The following is a 20,639-nucleotide window of genomic DNA, read 5'->3' as shown; positions in this document are numbered from 1 at the left end:
AGCCAGTGGAACTCTCAGAAGTCCACGGGTGTTAAAAGAGCCATAGTTGCCCACTCCTGGTATAAAACAAGTAAATGTGTGTGTGTGTGTATGTATATATATATGTGTATATATATATATATATATATATATATATATATATATATATATATATATATATATATATATATATATATATATATATATATATATATATATATATATATTTATTATATTTATATACCGCCCTTTCCCGAAGGACTCAGGGCGGTTTACAGGGTGGTTAAAACAAAAAATACAAGAGTTAATATATATATATATATATATATATATATATATATATATATATATATATATACACACACACACACACACACACATATACATACATATATATATATACATTATCTATATATCTATATATCTATATATCTATATCTATCTATCTATCTATCTATCTATCTATCTATCTATCTATCTATCTATCTATCTATCTATAGTATATTTTCATTGGGGACCCAGTGTGGTTTGATAGATGTAGTAGAGGAAAATCCTGGACTATGGTAAGAGTGGGAGACCCAGAAGTTAGTAACAGAAGCTCCCTGGGGGGGGGGGGTTCTTATATAGAAAATGTTAGCTGGGAGCAGAGGCGAGACCTTCATTTCCCCATCATCTTCTCCGTCTGCACAGAGGGACCGGACAACAGGCAAAACCCTAAAGTGGGAGGCAGCCTTGTCAACGGCAAGGGTTAAAATCATAGAGTCCTAGACTTTGGACGGATGAGGATGGCTTCACCACCACCGCCACCACCAAGAGGCAGCCGTTCAATCTAGAGTAGGCTGAACTTATACTTCGGATTCCCAATCGGTGTCTGAGTGGCCATGCTCGGCGAGGCGTAGGAAGGATGCTCCCGCCGAAAAAGAATTCGAATCCGAACCGGAAATGAGTGCTCGCCGTGCACCGCTGCCTTCCCCCTCCCACTTCACGCACCTTTGCTGCGATTCCCGGCTTGTTCGGGTCCTCCGGTTTCTCCTCTGGAGGAGAAGCAACAGGTTTGGGGAGGTCCGTTTTTCCTAGCTGCGGGACGAGGAAAGCAGTCCTTCGCGCCTGCTGGAGAGAAGGATGAGCTAAGTGGCGAGAGAAGGGAGTTGCGCCGGTGTCTTCCAAGCTGTTGCTGAGTACGAGAGTGCAGCAACGCCTTTCGAAACCTTCGTGTCGCCCCGGCGTCGTCTGTACGCCAAGGCACGCAAAAGTCGAGCTTTTGCAGCGGAAGGCATTGGAGGTTGTTGGTTAGCCAACTTCTGAACGGAACGAGGTCAGTTTCTGTAACTGCGAGTAAGATAGGTGGCCTTGTTGTTTTGGGCGGAGTGAAAGCTTGTCTTTGTCTGTCTGTCTATCAATGTCTATCATCTATGCCTGTCTATCATCTATGTCTATGTCTGTCTGTCTATCATCTATGTCTGCCTGTCTATCCATCTATCATCTATGTATCTATGTCTATCATCTATGTCTATGCCTGTCTGTCTATCATCTGCCTGTCTATCCATCTATCATCTATGTCTGTCTATATCTATGTCTGTCTATCATCAATCATCTGGCCTTGTTTTGGGCGGACTGAAAGCTTGTCTTTGTCTGTCTATCTATGTCTATCATCTATGTCTGTCTATCATCTATGTCTATGTCTGTCTGTCTATCATCTATGTCTGCCTGTCCATCTATCTATCATCTATGTATCTATGTCTCTCATCTATGTCTATCTATGTCTATGTCTGTCTGTCTGTCTATCATCTGCCTGTCTATCCATCTATCATCTATGTCTGTCTATATCTATATCTGTCTATCTATCATCAATCATCTGGCCTTGTTTTGGGCGGAATGAAAGCTTGTCTGTCTGTCTGTATATCATCTATGTCTGTCTGTCTGTCTGTCTGTCTGTCTCTCTCTCTCTCTCTCTATCTCCCTCCCTTCCCTACCCAATCATAGTTGACATCCTAGCTTGCCTGAGTTGCAAAATCTAGATTCTGTAAAACAAACAAACATTTTCTTCTTTGGCCAACCTGCTGGAAACTAAGTTTTTCCTTTTATTTTTTTTATTTATTTATTTTAATTTTAATTATTAAATTTATTTGCCACCATCTTGTGTCAAACAACTCTGGGTAACTTACAACAACCCCCCAAAAAACCCCAAACCCTGATCAGGAGCTTTGCTAACATATGTGAGCAACATAGGAAAAAAACATACTTGGTTCTGTTTTAAATTTAAGATGGCGTTATCTCTTTGATCTGTACCATTCAGGGGATGGAATGGGTGTGAATCTAAAAAGTCTTTGAACCAAGAAATCTAGAAGGTCAGCAATACTCTAGAATAGGGCTAGGCAACTTTGACTCTTTTAGGACTTGTGGATTTCAACTCCCAGAATTCCTGAGCCAGCCAATTCTGGGAGTTGAAGTCCACAAGTCATAAAAGAGCCTTGGTGGAGCAGTGGGCTAATGCCTCCTTAAGTAACACCAGCTGCCTGCAATTAGTGCAGGTTCGCATCCCACCAGGCTCAAGGTTGACTCAGCCTTCCATCCTTCCAAGGTAGGTAAAATGAGGACCCAGATTGTTGGGGGCAATAAGCTGACTTTGTAATAATGCCGCTTTGGGGGGGGGGGGGCGAAAGCCCTAATAAGCAGGCATATACATAGAATGGCTATTGCTAAGCACATTGAGCTAAGCACATTGATTTGTGCTTTAAATTGTAAGCCGCCCTGAGTCTTCGGAGAAGGGCGGGATATAAATGGGATTAAAATAAAAAATAAAAAAAAATAAAAGAGCCAAGGTTCCCTACCCCTGCTCTAGAAATATATAAATTTAGCTTTGAGGCAGAATTACTTTCTAAATATGCTTTTACATATCTATTTCTTTCATTGCAGGAGAGGCCAGTTTGCCGCTGACTAGAAAGCTGATTTTAGCAAAAGATTCACGGACTGGTAGTAAGGAAGGAATAAGTGATGGAGACCCTGAGTGTGCAGGTGAACATGTCCATGGACAAAGAGATGGTGGAGGACCCAGAGCTGAAGAAGGAGAAACAAAGGGCTTCCCTAGTCAAACTCTGGTCAGACCTGGAGGCAATGAAGGCCCCCTCTGGCTTGGCTCCTCTCCAACAGGTGAAATGCAAACCTGAAGCGGGATTGCAAGAATGCTGGGATGTCCAGTGGCAGGAGTTCCTCAGGAGCCTGGAGGCTCCTGGCTCTGAGAGGGCCCATGCTCAGACAGTAGAGGAGCCCAGGCCATGGGTCAACATGAAGGCCTTCCTGACTTCCTTTGAACAAGTTGCATCTGCCTGCAAATGGCCCCAGGACCAATGGGTGACTCTTCTTGTGCCAGGATTCAGAGGAGAAGCTGAGGAGGCCTTCAACAGCCTTAGCGGCCAAGACAGAGGAGACTATGGGAAGGTGAAGGCAGCCCTCTTGAGAGGGGAGGTCCTGGCCAGGGAGAGGCAGCGCCAGGATTTCCGGCACTTTTGCTACCAGGAGACAGAGGGGCCCCGGGTTGTCTACAGGCATCTGCAGGAACTTTGCTGCCAGTGGTTGAAAGCTGAGAGGTGCTCCAAGGAGGAGATCCTGGAACTGCTGATCCTGGAGCAGTTCCTGACTGTCCTGCCTCCGGAGATGCAGAGCTGGGTCAGGGCCCACGGCCCTGAGACTTGCACTGGGGCTGTGCTCTTGGCGGAGGAGTTTCTGTCGAAGCGGAGTTCAGTGAAACAGGAGGAAGAGGTGAAGTCTCTGGGGGTGGTCTTCAACTGGTTCTCCAAAAGATGGAGGAGAACGGGAGTTCAATGCATTTTCCATTCCCTGCTTTTTCAGGAAAGTACAGCTTGGTGGTTGGAAGGTACCTGATAAGGCAGTGTTCGGGAACAGAGGTTCTCTAATTCCATTTTTTTTTACATAACAGATCAAATTAAGAAACAAAGCTTTTGAAGATGAATGGTACTTTCTAAGTCAGGGGTCTTCAAACTTGGCCCTTTTATGACTTGTGGATTTCAACTCCCAGAATTCCTCAGCCAGGCACACAAAGGGCCAAGTTTGAAGACTCCTGTTCTAAGTGTCATCCTGTGAGCATGACACTTGGGGGGGGGGAAATCCAGCACTGGACTGCCGCCTCCCTGTACGTCCTTCTCCATCTCCCCAGGATACCAGGTGGCCCGATGCAGCGCTCTGCAGCTAGAACATTTCCAGCTGGTGTTAGGGCCGATGGTGGCAACCATGAGCTGTTTGGTGCCAGAGACAACGGGCAGCCTGACGCAGTGCTCCGCAACCGGGACATCTCCAGCTGGTGTCGGGGCCAATGCTGGAGGCCGTCAGCTGTTTGGTGCTGGGGACGCCGGGGGGCCCGACGCAGTGCTCTGCAGCCAGAACTCTTGTGTCAGGGCTGGTGCCGGAGGCTGTCAGCTGTTCGGTGCCAGAGCCTGCAATGCTGCCACGAGGACAAACACAGCTCTGGGTCGGAGTTCGGGGCAGCTCTGGGTGGGGGCCCAGCACAGGCCGCAGTGTGGCAACTGCAGGGAGGGGAATCCCCGCGGCCTATGGCTCTGAACTGCAGGGGCGGGGGTGCAAAGGACAGGCAGCAACGCCGTAGCAAGGAGGGGGATTTTTACATTAACCGACATTGCTCCCGGGTCCTGGTGGCTAGGAGAGGTGCCAGACCAGGACGAGGAAAGGAAGAGACTCTACCTGAGGTCTGCTCTGAGATGTGAGCTGTTGCGAGGGGAGGAAGCATGGGACCGGACTGCCGCTTATACACACCTCACGGCGGATGCTGGCTTGCAGACGGGGTGGGGCTATGAAGCAGGGAGGCTATGTAAAGTGCTGGGAGCAGTTCACTCTCAGCACTTTTTCCTGTACGAAATAAACCGTCAGTCACCCGTACCTGCCTACTGGTCATCGATTGCGAACCAAGAAGGACGTTTGTGACAGTAAGTCAGCGCTCTATCTTTCCTGTTCATTTTTTCCAATTCCTGTTGTACTGTTTAGGGAATGGCAGAGGGAACACAAGGGGCTGCCCCGGTGGCAGAGGAGGGAGAGCCAACCGGAGCCGCAGCACCAACACCTGCTGCAGAGCCAGGGGATGCCCAACCACCGTTGAGACCCAAGGTGCGGGACCCACGACCTGCAGCCACGGTGAATGAATCCCAGGAGGTAGGGATCTCAGTGCCTTCGGGGGAATGGTGGTTTAGTCCTGCACTTGCCCTCCCGGATCCTGGCCAGGCACATACACCGGGTGCCGGGGGACCTCTGATGGAGTGGAGGGAGAGGCTTCTCACAGAGGAGGACGATGAAAAGTGGAGCTATTCCACAGCACGTGAAAGACAGACCATGGACATTCTCAGGGTTCGGTTTGGCGAGGTGGGGTACCTGGATCCCCCCTCATGGCCAAGACTGGAGGCTAGTCGTGAGACGGTGCCATGGTTCCGGGCTGAGACACTGCTAGCCCCATCAGAGCCATCACGCTTTTGTCTGGCCAGCCCGAGGTTCCGGGTTTCTACTGGCCTCGGTACTCCTCAGGCAGGAAGCCCCAGCCTGGGCCTCCCAACAGCTCAGTCATGGTCTGGACAGGAGGGAAGGCCGTTGGCAGATCAGCATGGAGTACCTACCAGGCAGACAGCGAGGTCATCTGGGGCTCTGGACTGGCGGGTGGCTGGCCCCGGTGACCGTTTTCCCCCTACGGATGACAACCCACGAGGAGCAGGGACGGCTCTGGGGACATGGGGTCTGGGGATGGCCTGGGGTCCACCACCGATACCGGTGACATTTGATGGGAACCCGGACCGCCTAGCAATGTTCCTTAGCCACGTCATCAGTCATTTGGACCGGTATGCACAGTTCTATTTGTCCCAGTGGGAGATGGTGGTGGCAGTGACGGCAAGCTTACAGGACGAGGCAGCAGCATGGGCGGCGGACCTCTATACCGACCACGCAAGGGAGCTGGCCGATGCTGGTTTGTTCTTAGAAGCGCTACGATCTAGGTTTGAGGATGTCTTCCGAGTCCAACGGGCCGAGGCGGAGGTACTGGCGTTGAAACAACAGGGTCGGCCCGCCTTGGAGTACATCCGTGACTTCCGACGAGTGGTCGACAGACTACGGTCGTGGCCGGAACGTCTCCTGATTCATTACTTCCGAGCAGGCCTGGATCGGGATCTGCGCCAGGCATGCGTCTTCAGAGGTGTTCCAAACCAGCTCCAGGAGTGGTTCCGGGTGGTGGTTGAACTGGACATGGGACTACAGGAGTTCCAGAGGAAGGCGGAGGACCCACCTGCACCCCGGAGGGCAGCGTGGAGGCAAAGGGACGATGGAGGGAGGACCCAAGCTCCAGTATCGGGGTCCTCTGGCCCACCTCCTCGGTCAGCATTCCGGTGTTTCCGGTGCAATCAGCCAGGGCATCGAGTGGCAGAGTGTTCGGTTCCCGTTCCTCGAGGTATTCCATCGACCCCTGGGAAACCCGGCCCTACAGCCAAGAAAGCCACGGAACGGTCGCGAGCAGTGCAGCAACCGGAAGGGGATGCTTCCCAACGGCCGCATGCAATGGGGGAAGCAACATCCGCCACCAGATACCAGCTGGTGGCTTATGACAGTGCGGAAGACTCAGCCGAGGATCCCACGGTGAGTGACCTGATATGCCCCTTTACCATCCCTATTACCCTAACGAGCCCACAGAACAGGTCACGGGGGAGTACAGGGCCCTGATTGACTCCGGTTGTACCCGCTGCCTCATCAGTAAGGAGGTGGTAGCCGAAGTCGGGATCAGGGTGAGGCAGTTAGCCCAAGCTGGTTCAAACAGGTGGATGGGTTCCTCCTTGGGGGGCCCCTCCGGCCATTCTCATAACACAGCCTGTGAGGATGGAGATGGGGGCCCATTGGGAGACCCTTCGGTTCATTGTAGTCCCCTGCATGACTGAGGCCGTGATTCTGGGGCTCGCATGGCTAGATAAGTGGGGCCCAACAATTTGGTGGGAGGGTGTTATCAGAACCTATGCCGGAGTTGGTCCCCGGCCACCGCCTAAGACCCCAGAGAGTCCAAGGAAGACGGCAGTGAGGCAAAGGTGGCCCAGGTCGGCACAGGGCAAGAGAACTGCTTTCTGGCTGTGTACACCGATCTCGCTAAGGTGTTTGCGAACACGAATGCGACGTCCTGCCACCCCACCAGCCAACTGACTGCACCATTGACGTACCGGGAGCAAAACTGCCCAAGCCCTGAATGTACGTACTCCTCCATCTCTCCCAGGGAGATGGAGGAGTTGCGTCAACTGGAACCTGGCCAGAGGTTTCATCCAACTGGCCCGCTCATGTATTGTGGCGCCAGTCCTGTTCAAATAAAAGAAGGATGGTTCCCTCCCTTTGTGTATGGACTTCCAGGGCATCAACGGGGTTTGTGTGGAGCATATGTACCCTCTTCCCCTGATGAAGGACCTCCTGGCCCATCTGGCAAAGGGTAAGATATTCACCAAGCTGGACCTGCAGGAGGCTTACTACAGGGTCCGTATCAAGCAGGGGGACAAATGGAAAATGCCATTCAACTGTCTGCTTGGTAGTTACCAGTTTCGGGTCATGCAATTTGGGTTGTAGGGGGCCCCTGCGGTGTTCATGCAACTTATTAATGAAGTGTGGCATGAACATTTGTACTGTGGGGTGCTTGTGTACCTGGATGGCATCCTCATCTATACCACCACCATGGAGGAACACATCAGGTTAGTGAGGCAGGTGTTGGGAAAAGCTGTTGAAGGCCCAGCTATTCATGAAACTGTCCAAATGCGAGTTTCATCAAACCCGACTGGACTACCTGGGGTATCGGATATCAGGGGCAGGGGTGAAAATGGACCCCAACAAGGTCAAAGCTGTTCTGGAGTGGCAGGCGCAAAAGACCCGCTGCCAGCTACAAAGTTTCCTGGGGTTTGCCAATTTTTATCAGCAATTAATCTCCTTGTTTGCCACAGTAGCCTTACCCCTGACTGACCTACACACCTGACAGGCCGCAACAAAGCCACGCCCCGGTCAGCTGCTGGCATGAACTATGGCATGGCAGACATCCTTTGAGACTCTGCAAGCTTTGTTCACGAGGGAGCTGGTTCTGCTCCATCCAGACCCTGATCTACCATTTGTGGTGCAGGCTAGTGCCAGTGACATCGCTGTAGGAGCAATATTACTTCAGAGAAACAGTCCGGGGTCCCTGCAACCCTGTGCCTACACGTCACGAAAGCTAACAGAAACCGAATGAGTATGGGCTGTCTGGGAGTAGGAGGTGTTTGCTGTGCAGTGGGCGCTCTCAACATAGCGACACCTTCTGGAGGGGGCAAAGGAACTATTTGAGGTCTGGACAGACCATAAAAACCTGGAAGTACTACAGACACCGAGATGCCTCTCCCCTAAACACATCCAATGGCCACAGTATTTCTGGCTGTTCTGCTTTCAGCTAAAGTAGGTACCAAGGGAGACGAATTTCTTGGCCGATGCCCTGTCAAGACTGCCTCAATATAACATCAAGCGGGAGGAGGTGGTGCAGGCGATTATGCCCCCTTACTGCCAAGCCGTTGTGAGGGCGGTAACCCGTACTGTAGTGAGTGACCTGGTGCAGGAGCTGCAGACAGTGCTCCAGGACGAACCTTGGTTACGGGACCATCCAGATCTGCTAACAAAATGGGACGGTTTGGCCTGGCATGGTGATGAGCTCTACGTCCCGCAAGCACTGAGGCAGGGGGTGCTCCAATGGTGCCACGATGCAAAACAAGCGGGTCACTTCAGGTTCCTCAAGACCCTACATTTGGAAAGGCGTCAGTTCTGGTGGCCATGGATGAAGGCGGACATAGAGACCTATGTTGGGGGTGCCACATTTGTGCCACTGCAAAGCCCCATACAGGGAGGCCCTTGGGGTTGTTGCAGCCGGTGGCAGACCCAACCAGACCCTGGGAGGACATTGCGATGGATTTTGTCGAGTTACCGGAGAGCCATGGCTACACAGTTATTTGGACCATCGTGGGCCTCTTCTCCAAGCTGGCACACTTTGTTCCATGTAAAGGGTTGCTGTCTACTAGGAAGCTGTTCATTACAAACATGTAACAGTTGCATAGAGTACCCCGACAGATCATCTCGGACCGGGGGGGGGGTGCAGTTCACGGTTCACTTCTGGCGCAAGTTCATCCAGTTCATCAGGTTGTCCCAGGGTCCCAGCTCGGCGTACCATCCCAGTACCAATGGGGCAGCAGAATGGGCAAATGCCATGGTGGAGCTCTACCTGCGAAGCTATCTGTCATACTAGCAAATGGACTGGGTGGACCTGTTGGCATTCACAGAAGTGGCATATAATAATGTGGTGCATAGTAGCACCAGGTTTGCTCCTTTCCGGGTGGTCCCTGGCAGAGACTTTGTTCCCCTACCTGAGTACAACCAAGGGGATCCCTTGCCCTGCCAGCCCAGGGAATGGATGATGCACGTGGGGTGTGTGTGGAGTGCAGTTAAGGAGGACTTAGTGAAATCCGGGGAGACCACAAAGACGCAGGCCGATAGAAAAAGGAGGCCCCAGAAGCCCTTCCAGGTGGGTGACCTGGTGTACCTTTCCATGAAGTACCTGCAGCTGCAGGTGCCTTGTAGGAAACGGGCCGAAGTTCCTAGGGCCCTTTCAGGTCGTACAGGTCATCAACCCAGTGACCGTCCAACTATGACTACCCAGGTTCCTGGGGAAAATACACCCTGTTTTTCATAGCAGTCTGCTGTAACCAGTTGAGGAGCATTCCCAGAGACCCATGCAAGGGGAACCAGGGCCTGACTCAGATGATCATTATGAGATTCAGGAGGTCCTGAACTCCCGGATTTGACGGGGAAACCTGCAATACTTGGTATTATGGAAGGGGTATCCCATTATCAAGGCATCACGGGTGAGGGAGGCAGACATCTGTGCTCCTTGCCTGGTACGAGCATTCCATCGCCAGTACCCTGGTAAACCGGGTGGGGGGTCAGCTGAACCGCCCACCAGGACAGACGACCACTCATATGAGTCTTCTTATCTTCCAGGTGGAGCCTTGGTAGAGGGAGCCGCCTGTTGAGCCCTGTGGGCCCGACACTCAAAGGAGGGGGGGGGGAAATCCAGCACTGAACCGCCGCCTCCCTGTATGTCCTCCTCCATCTGCCCAGGACATCAGGCAGCCCAATGCAGCACTCCGCAGCCAGAACATTTCCAGCTGGTGTTGGGGCCGATGCCGGTGACCATCAGCTGTTTGGCGCTGGAGACGCCAGGCGGCCTGATGCAGCACTCCGCAGCCGGGACATCACCAGTTGGCATCAGGGCCGATGCCGGAGGCCATCAGCTGTTCAGCACTTGGGATGCCGGGCAGCCCAACGCAGCACTCCGTGGCCAGAACGTCTTCAGCTGGTGTCGGGGCTGGCGCCAGAGGCCATCAGCTATTGGGCGCTGGAGCCTGCAACACTGCCGCAAAGACTAACACAGCTCTTGATCGGGGTTCGGGGCAGCTCCGGGTGGGGGCCCAGCACAGGCCGTGGCGTGGCAACTGCGGGGAGAGGAATCCCCACAGAGGCTGTGGGGAGGGGAATCCCCGCGGCCTATGGCTCTGAGCCGCAGGGGCGGGGGTGCAAAGGACGGGCAGTGACGCCGTAGCAAGGAGGGTTTTTTTTACATTAACCGACATTGTTCCCGGGTCCTGGAGGCTAGGAGGGGTGCCAGACCAGGACGAGGAAAGGAAGAGACTCTACCTGAGGACTGCTCTGAGATGTGAGCCGTTGCGAGGGGAGGAAGCATGGGACCGGACTGCCACTTATACGAAACTCACGCCGGATGCTGGCTTGCAGACGGGGTGGGGCTATGAAGCAGGGAGGCTCACTCCCAGCGCTGACTTTTGCCTGTATGAAATAAACCATCAGTCACCCGTACCTGCCTACTGATTGTCGATTGCGAACCAAGAAGGATCTTTGTGACACCAACACTATTTCTCCACTGCTCTCCAGTCTCCTGCTTCCATTCAGAGTAACTGAAGGAGAAATTGTTTTAATCTCCCCCACCCCTCCCACACTGAGAGAAAGATGGGAAGACTGACATGTGCAGCTTTTGCCTATTCCCGTCATAGCTGATGGATTTTGTTCCAACGAATAATTTTTTGTGTGTCGTTTCAGAGTCCAGGTCCTTTGGAGATGGGGGCAATGAAGGAGCCTTCCCAGGGAAGCCCATTTTTACCACTAGGTTCGTGGGGATGGCAACTGTCCGACGACATGAAGCTGGACATTGACAAAGACCCGAGTTCATTTGGTAAGGGTGAGCTGCATTTGATCAGCCCCAAGTGTTGAATACTTCATCTTCGATCTTTATCATCCGAACAAGAGTTTCTGACCGATCCTCACGGTATAATCAGTGCTGAGATTCAAATATGTGAACAACCAGTTCTCGGTGTGGATGCCGCTTCCAGAAGTGGGCAACCAAAAATTAGCTGCCGGTTCTGCCGAAGTGGTGCGAACCGGCTGAATCCCACCACTGGGTTTAATTCTGTAGATATGAGGGAACCAGGTTTGAATCCTGCACACGTAGGAAGACAAATGTGCTCCAGAAATAGAATGAGAGTTTGCATTTGTGTCCTTTTTTTTTTAACCTACAGCTTTCTGCTCATCTTGGGGGTCAATCTGAGTCAAGTTCAATAGACTTCTTCTGATGAAAAATAATTCATCTGACAATGATTAATTGCCTTCCTCAAAATGTTCCTTACACCAAAGAAAAATATTGTGAGGTGGGGAAGCTGTTGAGGTTTACCTTCTCCATGAGTTATTAGGTCAGGAATGTGCATGTTTTTTTTTGTTTTTGGAAAACAGTGGTTGTGTCACATAAACCCCCAACATGAAATTTGTAGTTGAGTAGCCCATATCGGCAAGAAGTATTTTGATACCTAAAAGCATACATGCCCTGTGATTAAACATTCAAAGAGGCTTATGTTTAAACAAGCTTAAGGAACATTACATGAAATCCAGTAGCAAGGAATCACAACTAATGCAGTGGTAAAAGCAAGTGTTTGTGAACTCTGTAGAAGAATCCTTAATCCTGCAGAATTTTAACGTAGAACAGGGATAGACAACCTTGGCTCTTTTATGACTCGTGGACTTCAACTCCCAGAATTCCAGAGCCAGCCATGCTGAGGGGAAAGTCAGAAGTTTCCAAGCTGAGCCATGTTGGCTCAGGGTTGCCTACCCCTGGCCTAGGCCGCTTTATGACTCGTGGACTTCAACTCCCAGAATTCCTGAACCAGCCATGCTGAGGGGAAAGGGAGAGGTTTCCAAGCTGAGCCATGCTGGCTCAGGAATTCTGGGAGTCCACGAGTCATAAAAGTCCACGAGTCATAAAAGAGCCAAGGTTGCCTACCTCTGACCTAGAATGTCACCTGAGCTTTATCTGAAGACTTGATCCTCTTCCTTCCTCAAGGTGACAGTCGCAGACAATGATTAATTGCCTTCCTCAAAATGTTCCTTACACCAAAGAAAAATATTGTGAGGTGGGGAAGCTGTTGAAGTTTACCTTCTCCATGAGTTATTAGGTCAGGAATGTGCATTTTTTTTCTTTTTGGAAAACAGAGTGGTTGTGTCACATAAACCCCCAACATGAAATTTGTAGTAGAGTAGCCCATATCGGCAAGAAGTATTTTGATACCTAAAAGCATACATGCCCTGTGATTAAACATTCAAAGAGGCTTATGTTTAAACAAGCTTAAGGAACATTACATAAAATCCAGTAGCAAGGAATCACAACTAATGTAGTGGTAAAAGCAAGTGTTTGTGAACTCTGTAGAAGAATCCTTAATCCTGCAGAATTTTGACGGAGAACAGGGATAGACAACCTTGGCTCTTTTATGACTCGTGGACTTCAACTCCCAGAATTCCTGAACCAGCCACGCACAGGGGAAAGGGAGAGGTTTCCAAACTGAGCCATGCTGGCTCAGGAATTCTGGGAGTTGAAGTCCACGAGTCATAAAAGAGCCAAAGTTGCCTACCCCTGGTCTAGGCCGCTTTATGACTCGTGGACTTCAACTCCCAGAATTCTTGAGCCAGCATGGCTCAGCTTGGAAACCTCTCCCTTTCCCCTCAGCATGGCTGGCTCAGGAATTCTGGGAGTTGAAGTCCACGAGTCATAAAAGAGCCAAGGTTGCCTACCCCTGGCCTAGGCCGCTTTATGACTCGTGGACTTCAACTCCCAGAATTCCTGAACCAGCCACGCTGAGGGGAAAGGGAGAGGTTTCCAAGCTGAGCCATGCTGGCTCAGGAATTCTGGGAGTTGAAGTCCACGAGTCATAAAAGAGCCAAGGTTTCCTACCCCTGACCTAGAATGTCACCTGAGCTTTATCTGAAGACTTGATCCTCTTCCTTCCTCAAGGTGACAATCGCAGACTGATGAACCAAGACAACCATCTTCATCAGAGCATTCCTGAGGAACTGGAAAATGAGATACTAAAAAGAGACACCATACCCTCCCAGCGTTGCAAGGAGGAAGGGAGGCCTAAGAACCAGGAGGATCCAGAAACGGAATGGAATTCCCCCCAAAGAACCTTGGACGAAGTTGTTTCTGTTGGTAAGAGTGATTCTGATCCAGAAGAAAACGGGACTGGCCATAAAACCCACCAGTGCCACTGTGGCAAACGTTTCCAGCGGAGCTCCAATTTTCGGGTACATGAAAGAATTCACACCGGAGAGAAGCCATACATGTTTACAGAATGCGGCACCGCTTTTCATAAATCTGCCCAATTAAAGGCCCACAGAAGAAGTCATACCGGTGAGGCTCCCTTTCGGTGTCCCACGTGCCAGAAAACCTTTACCACCAGCTCCAACCTCATCACCCACAAGAGGATTCACACAGGAGAGAAGCCGTACCGATGCACGCATTGCGAGAAGAGCTTCCGGCAAAAGGGGACGCTGACCATCCACGAGAAAATCCACATGGACGAGAAGCCTTTCAAATGCTTGACGTGCGGGAAGACTTTCCGTCAGAAGGGAACCTTGAGCGTCCACGAAAAGATCCACCTGGGGGAGAAGCCCTACAGATGTTCCAGCTGTGGGAAGAATTTCCGCACCACTGCAATCCTGAGGGTTCACGAAAGAATCCACACAGGAGTGAAGCCGTATCAGTGCTCTGTGTGCCTGAAGAGCTTCACTGACGGGTCAAACCTAATCACCCACGAGCGAATTCACACCGGAGTGAAACCGTATCAGTGCACCCGCTGCGGGAAAACCTTTTGTCAGAAGTCCGGCTTGATGACACACGAACGCATTCATACAGGAGTCAATCCATTCAGGAGCTCAAGCGGTGAGAATCACTTAGAGGGAAAATCAGATCTCAACACCCATTGGGGAGCAAAACTGGGAGAGAGATCATAGACATGCAAGTAGTCCTCGACTTAAAACAATACGTGTAGTGGTCGTTCAGGGTTACGACAGCACTGAAAAAAGTTGACTTATATCTGTTTTTCGCCCCGTTGCAATATCCCCATGGTCACATGATCAAGACTTGAACGCCTGGCAACTGCACATATTTATGACAGCTGCAGTGTCCCAGGGTCATGTGATCGCCTTTTTGCAACCTTCTGACCAGCAACATCAATGGGGAAGCCCAAATTCACTTTAACAACCACGTTAATGTAACAACTGCGGCGACTCACTTAAACAGTTGTGGCAAGAAAGTTGTGTAAAATGGGACAAAACAATTGCCTGGCTCAGTAACAGAAATTGTGGCCTCAGTTGGGGTTGTAAGTCAAGGACACCTGTACTATGATCAAGGCAATCCATAATTGAAGGTGAGGGGAAAAGGTTAGCTAGAATATTTTTGCCTCTGTGGCTTTTCCAAGTCAATACATATGTCAGCACTGGAATTGGGGGGATACTTACACCAATTGCCTAGTCTCTTACTGAAGCTTGCATTTCTCACACCAAACATAGATCAGTGGTTAACTTTCAGTTTAAAAAATAAGTACAGATAGTTCTCAACTTACAACCATTCGTTTAGCCCAGACATGTCAAACACAAGGCCCCGGGGCCAGATCCGGCCCGCGAAGTGGTTTCATGTGGGCTGCGAAGCCATCCTGGAAACAGTGAGGGAACGGCCCCCACTGCCTTGGCCCTGGCCCAGAGACCCTCCTTCTGCCAGAGACCCTCAGATCTGTCCCACTTCTGCCCAGGCCCCCATAGGCACCCTTGATGCCAATGATGTAGAGCTGACCACGCCCACCCAGTAGGCCATACACATTCTAGCCACGCCCACCCAGTAGGCCACGCCCACCCAGGCCACACCCACCCAGCCCCCTGAGGGCAACCGCAATGCTGATGCGGCCCTCAATGAAATTTGAGTTTGACACCCCTGGTTTAGCCTGTTGAAAGTTAGAACAGCCCATTAGATGTTGGTTCTGTTTGATTATTAGATAGAAAGATTCTTTCATCTGGAATATCTGTTTATTTAATACAGTACTTTCACTGAATAAGGATGGGAAAGTTCACGATTATTTCTAGACCTGTTATGCAAGGGAAGGAGAACCCATCCGTTTTTTTTTTTAATATACAGGTAGTCCTCGACCTATAACCACAACTAAGCCAAAAATTTATCTTGTTAAAGGAGACATTTGTTAAGGGAATTTTGCCCCATTTTACGACCTTTCTTGCATAGCTATTAAGTGAGTCACTGCAGTGGATAAGCTAGTAGCCTGGTTGTTAAATGAATCTGGCTTCCATATTGAATTTACTGGTCAGAAGGTCGTAAAAAGGGGACTACATGACACAGCAACGGTCCTAAATATGAACCAGTCGCCAAGTGTCTGAATTTTGATTGCATAATCCTGGGGATGTTGCAAAGGTCGTAACTATGAAAAACGTCACAACTCACATTTTTCAGGGCCTTTGTAACTTGGAATGGTTAATAAATGAACTGCTGTAAGTTGAGAACTACCTGTATTTATTTTTCAGCAGCCAGCCAGGGTCGATTCTTTATGTTTAAGGTTAGATCTATTCGACATTTGGGGGTTGGTTTTTTTCCCCCTTCTCTTTTGTACACAAATAATTTCTTTTTTTTGTCTTCGTTAATGTCGGATGTTTGTTTTTCTGCTTTGTATTTTATTCTTGTGGACCAATGAAAATAAATACAAAAAAAGAACATTACGCCAGCACTGATGAAAGACCGGCCTTTGCGCTTACAATTGTCACAGCGTACCCAGAGTCGCATGATCAAAACTTGGCAACCTGCATGAATTTCTGATGGCTGCAGCATCTCGGTGTGGTGTGATCACCATCTACAATCTTGTCAGATGGCTTCCAACAAATGGGGGAAGCCAAGACTTGTTTAAGAACAACACTTAACAACTGCAATAATTCGCTTGACAGTTATGGCCAAAAGATTGTGAAATGAGGCATGACTCAAGCACTTGCTTAGCAAGAGAGATTCTGGTCCCAACTGTTATAACTTGGGTACTACTTGTGTTCTGTACCAGCCTGCTACTGGCCCTGCAGAAAAGGCAGGGACAACCCCTTTACAACCGGCAAGAGGCTGGAATACGCCTGCCAAATTTATAGCTACAAAAACAAACAAGACACGAACCAAGAAACAGGAGCTTTAAGAAACATGAACCATCCGAGCGGTTGCCTTCAGCAAACCAGCCCTCCCAGACATTCCCCTTATATAGAGTTCCGGGCGTGGCTTCTCTCTGCCTCCTTCCGAGAAGCCCCATTGCCTTCCTCTGTTTACTCCTAATTGACTGCCTCCTGCGTCGGGCATCCTTGAACAGGGCCAGCTGTGGGTCATCTTCATCCACACTGTCAGGCTCACACAGCTGGGTCTCCGTGGTGACCAAGTGGGAGGGGCCTGGGTGAGGGCTATCATCAGCAAGATCTTCAACCCCCTCAGCAAGGTCTTCAACACCCCCTCCTCCTCTGAGTCGTCCGACCCAACTGCCGAACCCACAGGCTGACCCTGAATCACAACAACTTGTATACCCTGTTTCAAACCCTCCCCCTCCCCAAAAAAGTGATGACATTTCAGTTGCAATCAGTTTCTTCAAAATGATCAGTCAGAACAAGGCCAAAATGTGTCACACCCTTAGACTCAAAGAACCAGGATGACACTGAACTGACCAGAGTTGCTTCTTTGTTGTGGCTTTGTTGGCTGTTACAACAATCTGGCCAGACTGGCTGCATTCTGTTGGGAACAGGAAGATAAAGTCTTCAGAGATTTTTAGGGAGGGTATGACCTTTGTGGCTTCCTTCCCTGGATAAATTCCAAGCCCACTAGTGTCTTTTATCCACCCCTCACTCTGGCTGGATAATTCCACCACTCAAATAACTGTTGGGTTGGCTTGATTTAGTTCAAACAAGCCATGCAGAAGAAATAAAAAAAATCATTGGAAATCCTAGTTTCATATTTGTGTGTATGTCGTGTGGGTGCATCATTGCTCCATCCAGTGTGCTTCCCATCCACCCACCCCAAGATGTTAAGGACAAATCTTGGCCACCTAGAAGTTGGCCATCAGAACATTGATTGGGTGGGTCCAAAAATTCAAGTCAACCGAAGCTGCACCATCTGGAAAATATGAAAGCTGCACTCCCAACAATGTGGTAGGAAGGACTATGGTTTGGGGTTCATCTACCACAGGGGTGTCAAACTCAATTTCATTGAGGGCCGCATCAGCATTGCGGTTGCCCTCAGGGGGCTGGGTGGGTGTGGCCTGTGTGGGCGTGGCCTACTGGGTGGGCATGGCTAGAGTGTGTATGGCCTACTGGGTGGGCATGGCCAGTTGTACATTGTTCGCATCAAGGGTGCCTATGGGGGCCTGGGCAGGAGTGGGACAGATCTGAGGGTCTCTGGCAGGAGGAGGGTCTCTGGGCCAGGGCCAAGGCAGTGGGGGCCGTTCCCTCACTGTTTCCAGGATGGCCTTGCGGGCCGCATGAAACCACTTCACGGGCTGGATCTGGCCCCCAGGCCTTGTGTTTGACATGTCTGTCCTAAGCCATCAGCTAGACCAGGAGTAGGCAACCTTGGCTCTTTTATGACTCGTGGACTTCAACTCCCAGAATTCCTGAGCCAGCATGGCACAGCTTGGAAACTCTCCCCTCAGCATAGCTGGCTCAGGAATTCTGGGAGTTGAAGTCTATGAGTCATAAAAGAGCCAAGTTTGCCTACCCCTGAGCTAGACAGAACAGAAGCTGTAAGAGTTTTATGGCTTCACACATTCTGGAGCACTATGGAAAAGTGGCAGTTTTCCATTTCTAATCTGTCCTGGTCACCATCTAAACTGGGTGATCTTCCAGGACAGGAGAGATTAAATTCACCACCACCTTCCGGAACAGGGCTAGGAAATTTGCTATTTGACAAGCCTGATAAGCCTCCATCTTTGACTCAGTGGCTCATGGGTTCCCTTCTCCACATGAAACTTCCTGTCACTGCACGTTTTTTTCAGTTCGTCCGGAAAGTTCATTTCTAATTGTACATCTCTTTCTGCTCTGCCCCTGTGTTATTATCTTATCATGTAACCATAGTGAATCTCATATGTCCAGCTATGTTATGGTTTTAGACTGTTTTGTGCGCATGCCTAGAGAAAAGTTTCTCACAGTTTCTTCTTTGCTTTTCTCTTCTGCCTGATGAGAGAATGTAGTCCGTTTACTATTGTACAATTTTTCTTCTCCACTTGCCATTTGGGGATTATTAATACTGTCCTGTGCTGTAGTTTCACTGAAGCAGCAAATGAGAAAACCATCAGAATAGATTAGAATAGCAGATTTGGAAGGGGCCTTGGAGGTCATCTAGGCAGGAAACCCAATGTCAGGACCCGCCTCAATCCATGTCTTAGGAAAACAAAAACTCTTGGAGTCAGTTCTAGTCCAAAAGGAATTTTTACTAGGACATGCTTGGTTGTGGAAATACAAGACAGGACTTAGTATTGTTTTACAAATTGAAACTCTATAAAGGGATCCCGGTTCAATCCCCCTTCCCTCATCCCCATTTGGTCAGCCCCCATCATTTTACTTCGTGTCATCCCTTTCCTGGGAAAAAAGGAACTTTGAATCTTTATGGTTATTGCCTTCTTCCTCTACAGATTCAAATGGAGACACAGGTCAGATGCCTTCTTCCCTAACCCTCCCTTTTGTTCCCCCAGTTCAAAAGGTTTCCCTTGGGTCTTTGAAATAACCTAAGGCAGGCTGAATCCACATGCGCTCCTCCTTCCTCGGGAGATGGCAGAATCCATGGGGGGGCGGGGATAATGTTTTAAACATACATTTATGAATGTGATATAAATGGATTCTGACACCCTATACCATTTCAGACATGGTTGTCCAAGCTCTTCTTTAAATTTCCAGTGCTGGAGCATTCACAGCTTCTGCAGACTGTTGTTGTTCCACTGATTAATTGTTCTAACTGTCAGGAAATTTCTCCTTAGTTCTAGGTTGCATCATTCATGGCCTTCAAAATCATCAGACCAGAGGATCCATCTGTCACCTGTCAAGACCATCATCCTGTCCTGAGCTGTTAAGCTGCCTCAAAGAACAGAGCTGGGAATGAAAGGTCTCTTGGCATGGGGCTTTCTCATGCTCCACCACCACTAAGCACCACCCATAAACTGGGAGGCAGAGATTTATTTGTTTATTGTTACTACTTCATTTCTGTACAGGTAGTCCTCAACTTATAACCATTCATTGAGTAATCAAAGTTACAACAGCACTGGAAAAAAACTTATGAACATTTTTCGCACTTCAGAATTAAGACAACTGGCTCATATTTATGACAGTTGCAGTGTGTCCTCGGGTGATGTGATCACCTTTTTGTGGCCATCAGACAAGCAAATAGGGAAGGCAGATTCATTTAACAACCAACTAACTTAACAACTAAAAAGCAGAGACATCACCCTGTCAACAAAAGTGCGTATAGTCAAGGCTATGGTCTTCCCAGTTGCAATGTATGGCAGTGAAAGTTGGACCATAAGAAAGGCTGAGCGCCAAAGAATTGAGGCCTTTGAACTCTGGTGCCAGAGAAGACTCCTGTGAGTCCCTTGGACTGCAAGGCGATCAAACCGGCCAGCCCTAGAGGAGATCAATCCTGACTGCTCTTTAGAAGGCCAGATCCTGAAGCTGAAACTCAAATACTTTGGCCACCTAATGAGAAGGAAAGACTCACTGGAGAAGAGCCTAATGCTGGGAAAGATTGAGGGCAAGAGAAGAAGGGGACGACAGAGAATGAGGTGGCTGGATGAAGTCACTGAAGCAGTAGGCGTGAGCTTAAATGGACTCCAGAAGATGGTAGAGGACAGGAAGGCCTGGAGGAACGTTGTCCATAGGGTCGCGATGGGTCGGACACGACTTGCAGCTAACAACAACGTTAACAATGGCAGTCATTCACTTAACAACTGTGGCTAGAAACATTGTGAAATGGGACGAGACTCACTTGTCTTGCTTAACAACAGAAATCCTGGGCTCAGTTGGAGTCGTAAGTTGAGGACTGCCTGTAGAAGTCTTTTTATACAATCACTCTTTGGAAAAAAAATAATCCAGAGATGGTTTAGAAATCTGTTATGAAACGGAATTAAAAACAAATATTCAAGCGAGATTGTTAATGATTAATAAGAATAACTGGGGGCCTTCCTGGTCAATGTATGTAGCTTATTGCCAGACATATA

General features: G+C 49.4%; 1 protein-coding gene across 1 annotated transcript; it reads left to right on the top strand.

Moving 5' to 3' along the window:
* Nucleotides 1-991: 991 nt before the first annotated feature.
* On the top strand, nt 992-20,013 carry LOC310634735 (uncharacterized protein). Its single transcript, XM_083353270.1, has 9 exons — nt 992-1,294; nt 2,896-3,738; nt 3,829-3,853; nt 4,154-4,396; nt 4,655-4,887; nt 4,996-6,621; nt 11,137-11,269; nt 13,373-14,299; nt 19,407-20,013. The coding sequence occupies exons 2-9, from the start codon at nt 2,974-2,976 to the stop codon at nt 19,526-19,528; spliced, it is 4,074 nt and encodes a 1,357-aa protein (XP_083209396.1). The 5' UTR covers nt 992-1,294; nt 2,896-2,973; the 3' UTR covers nt 19,529-20,013.
* Nucleotides 20,014-20,639: the final 626 nt, after the last annotated feature.

Source organism: Vipera ursinii, assembly GCF_947247035.1.
Source record: "Vipera ursinii genome assembly, chromosome: 2".
NCBI lineage: Eukaryota > Metazoa > Chordata > Lepidosauria > Squamata > Viperidae > Vipera > Vipera ursinii.
The sequence above is the reverse complement of the archived record's forward strand: the minus strand, read 5'-3'. Positions and strand labels throughout refer to the sequence as shown.

Coding starts and splice junctions, on each gene's coding strand:
- LOC310634735 (XM_083353270.1), top strand. CDS start 2,974: ATGGAGACCCTGAGTGTGCAGGTGAACATGTCCATGGACAAAGAGATG. Junction 3,739..3,828: donor CAGTGAAACAGGAGGAAGAG/GTGAAGTCTCTG, acceptor CTGCTTTTTCAG/GAAAGTACAGCTTGGTGGTT. Junction 14,300..19,406: donor TCCATTCAGGAGCTCAAGCG/GTGAGAATCACT, acceptor ATTTCTCCTTAG/TTCTAGGTTGCATCATTCAT.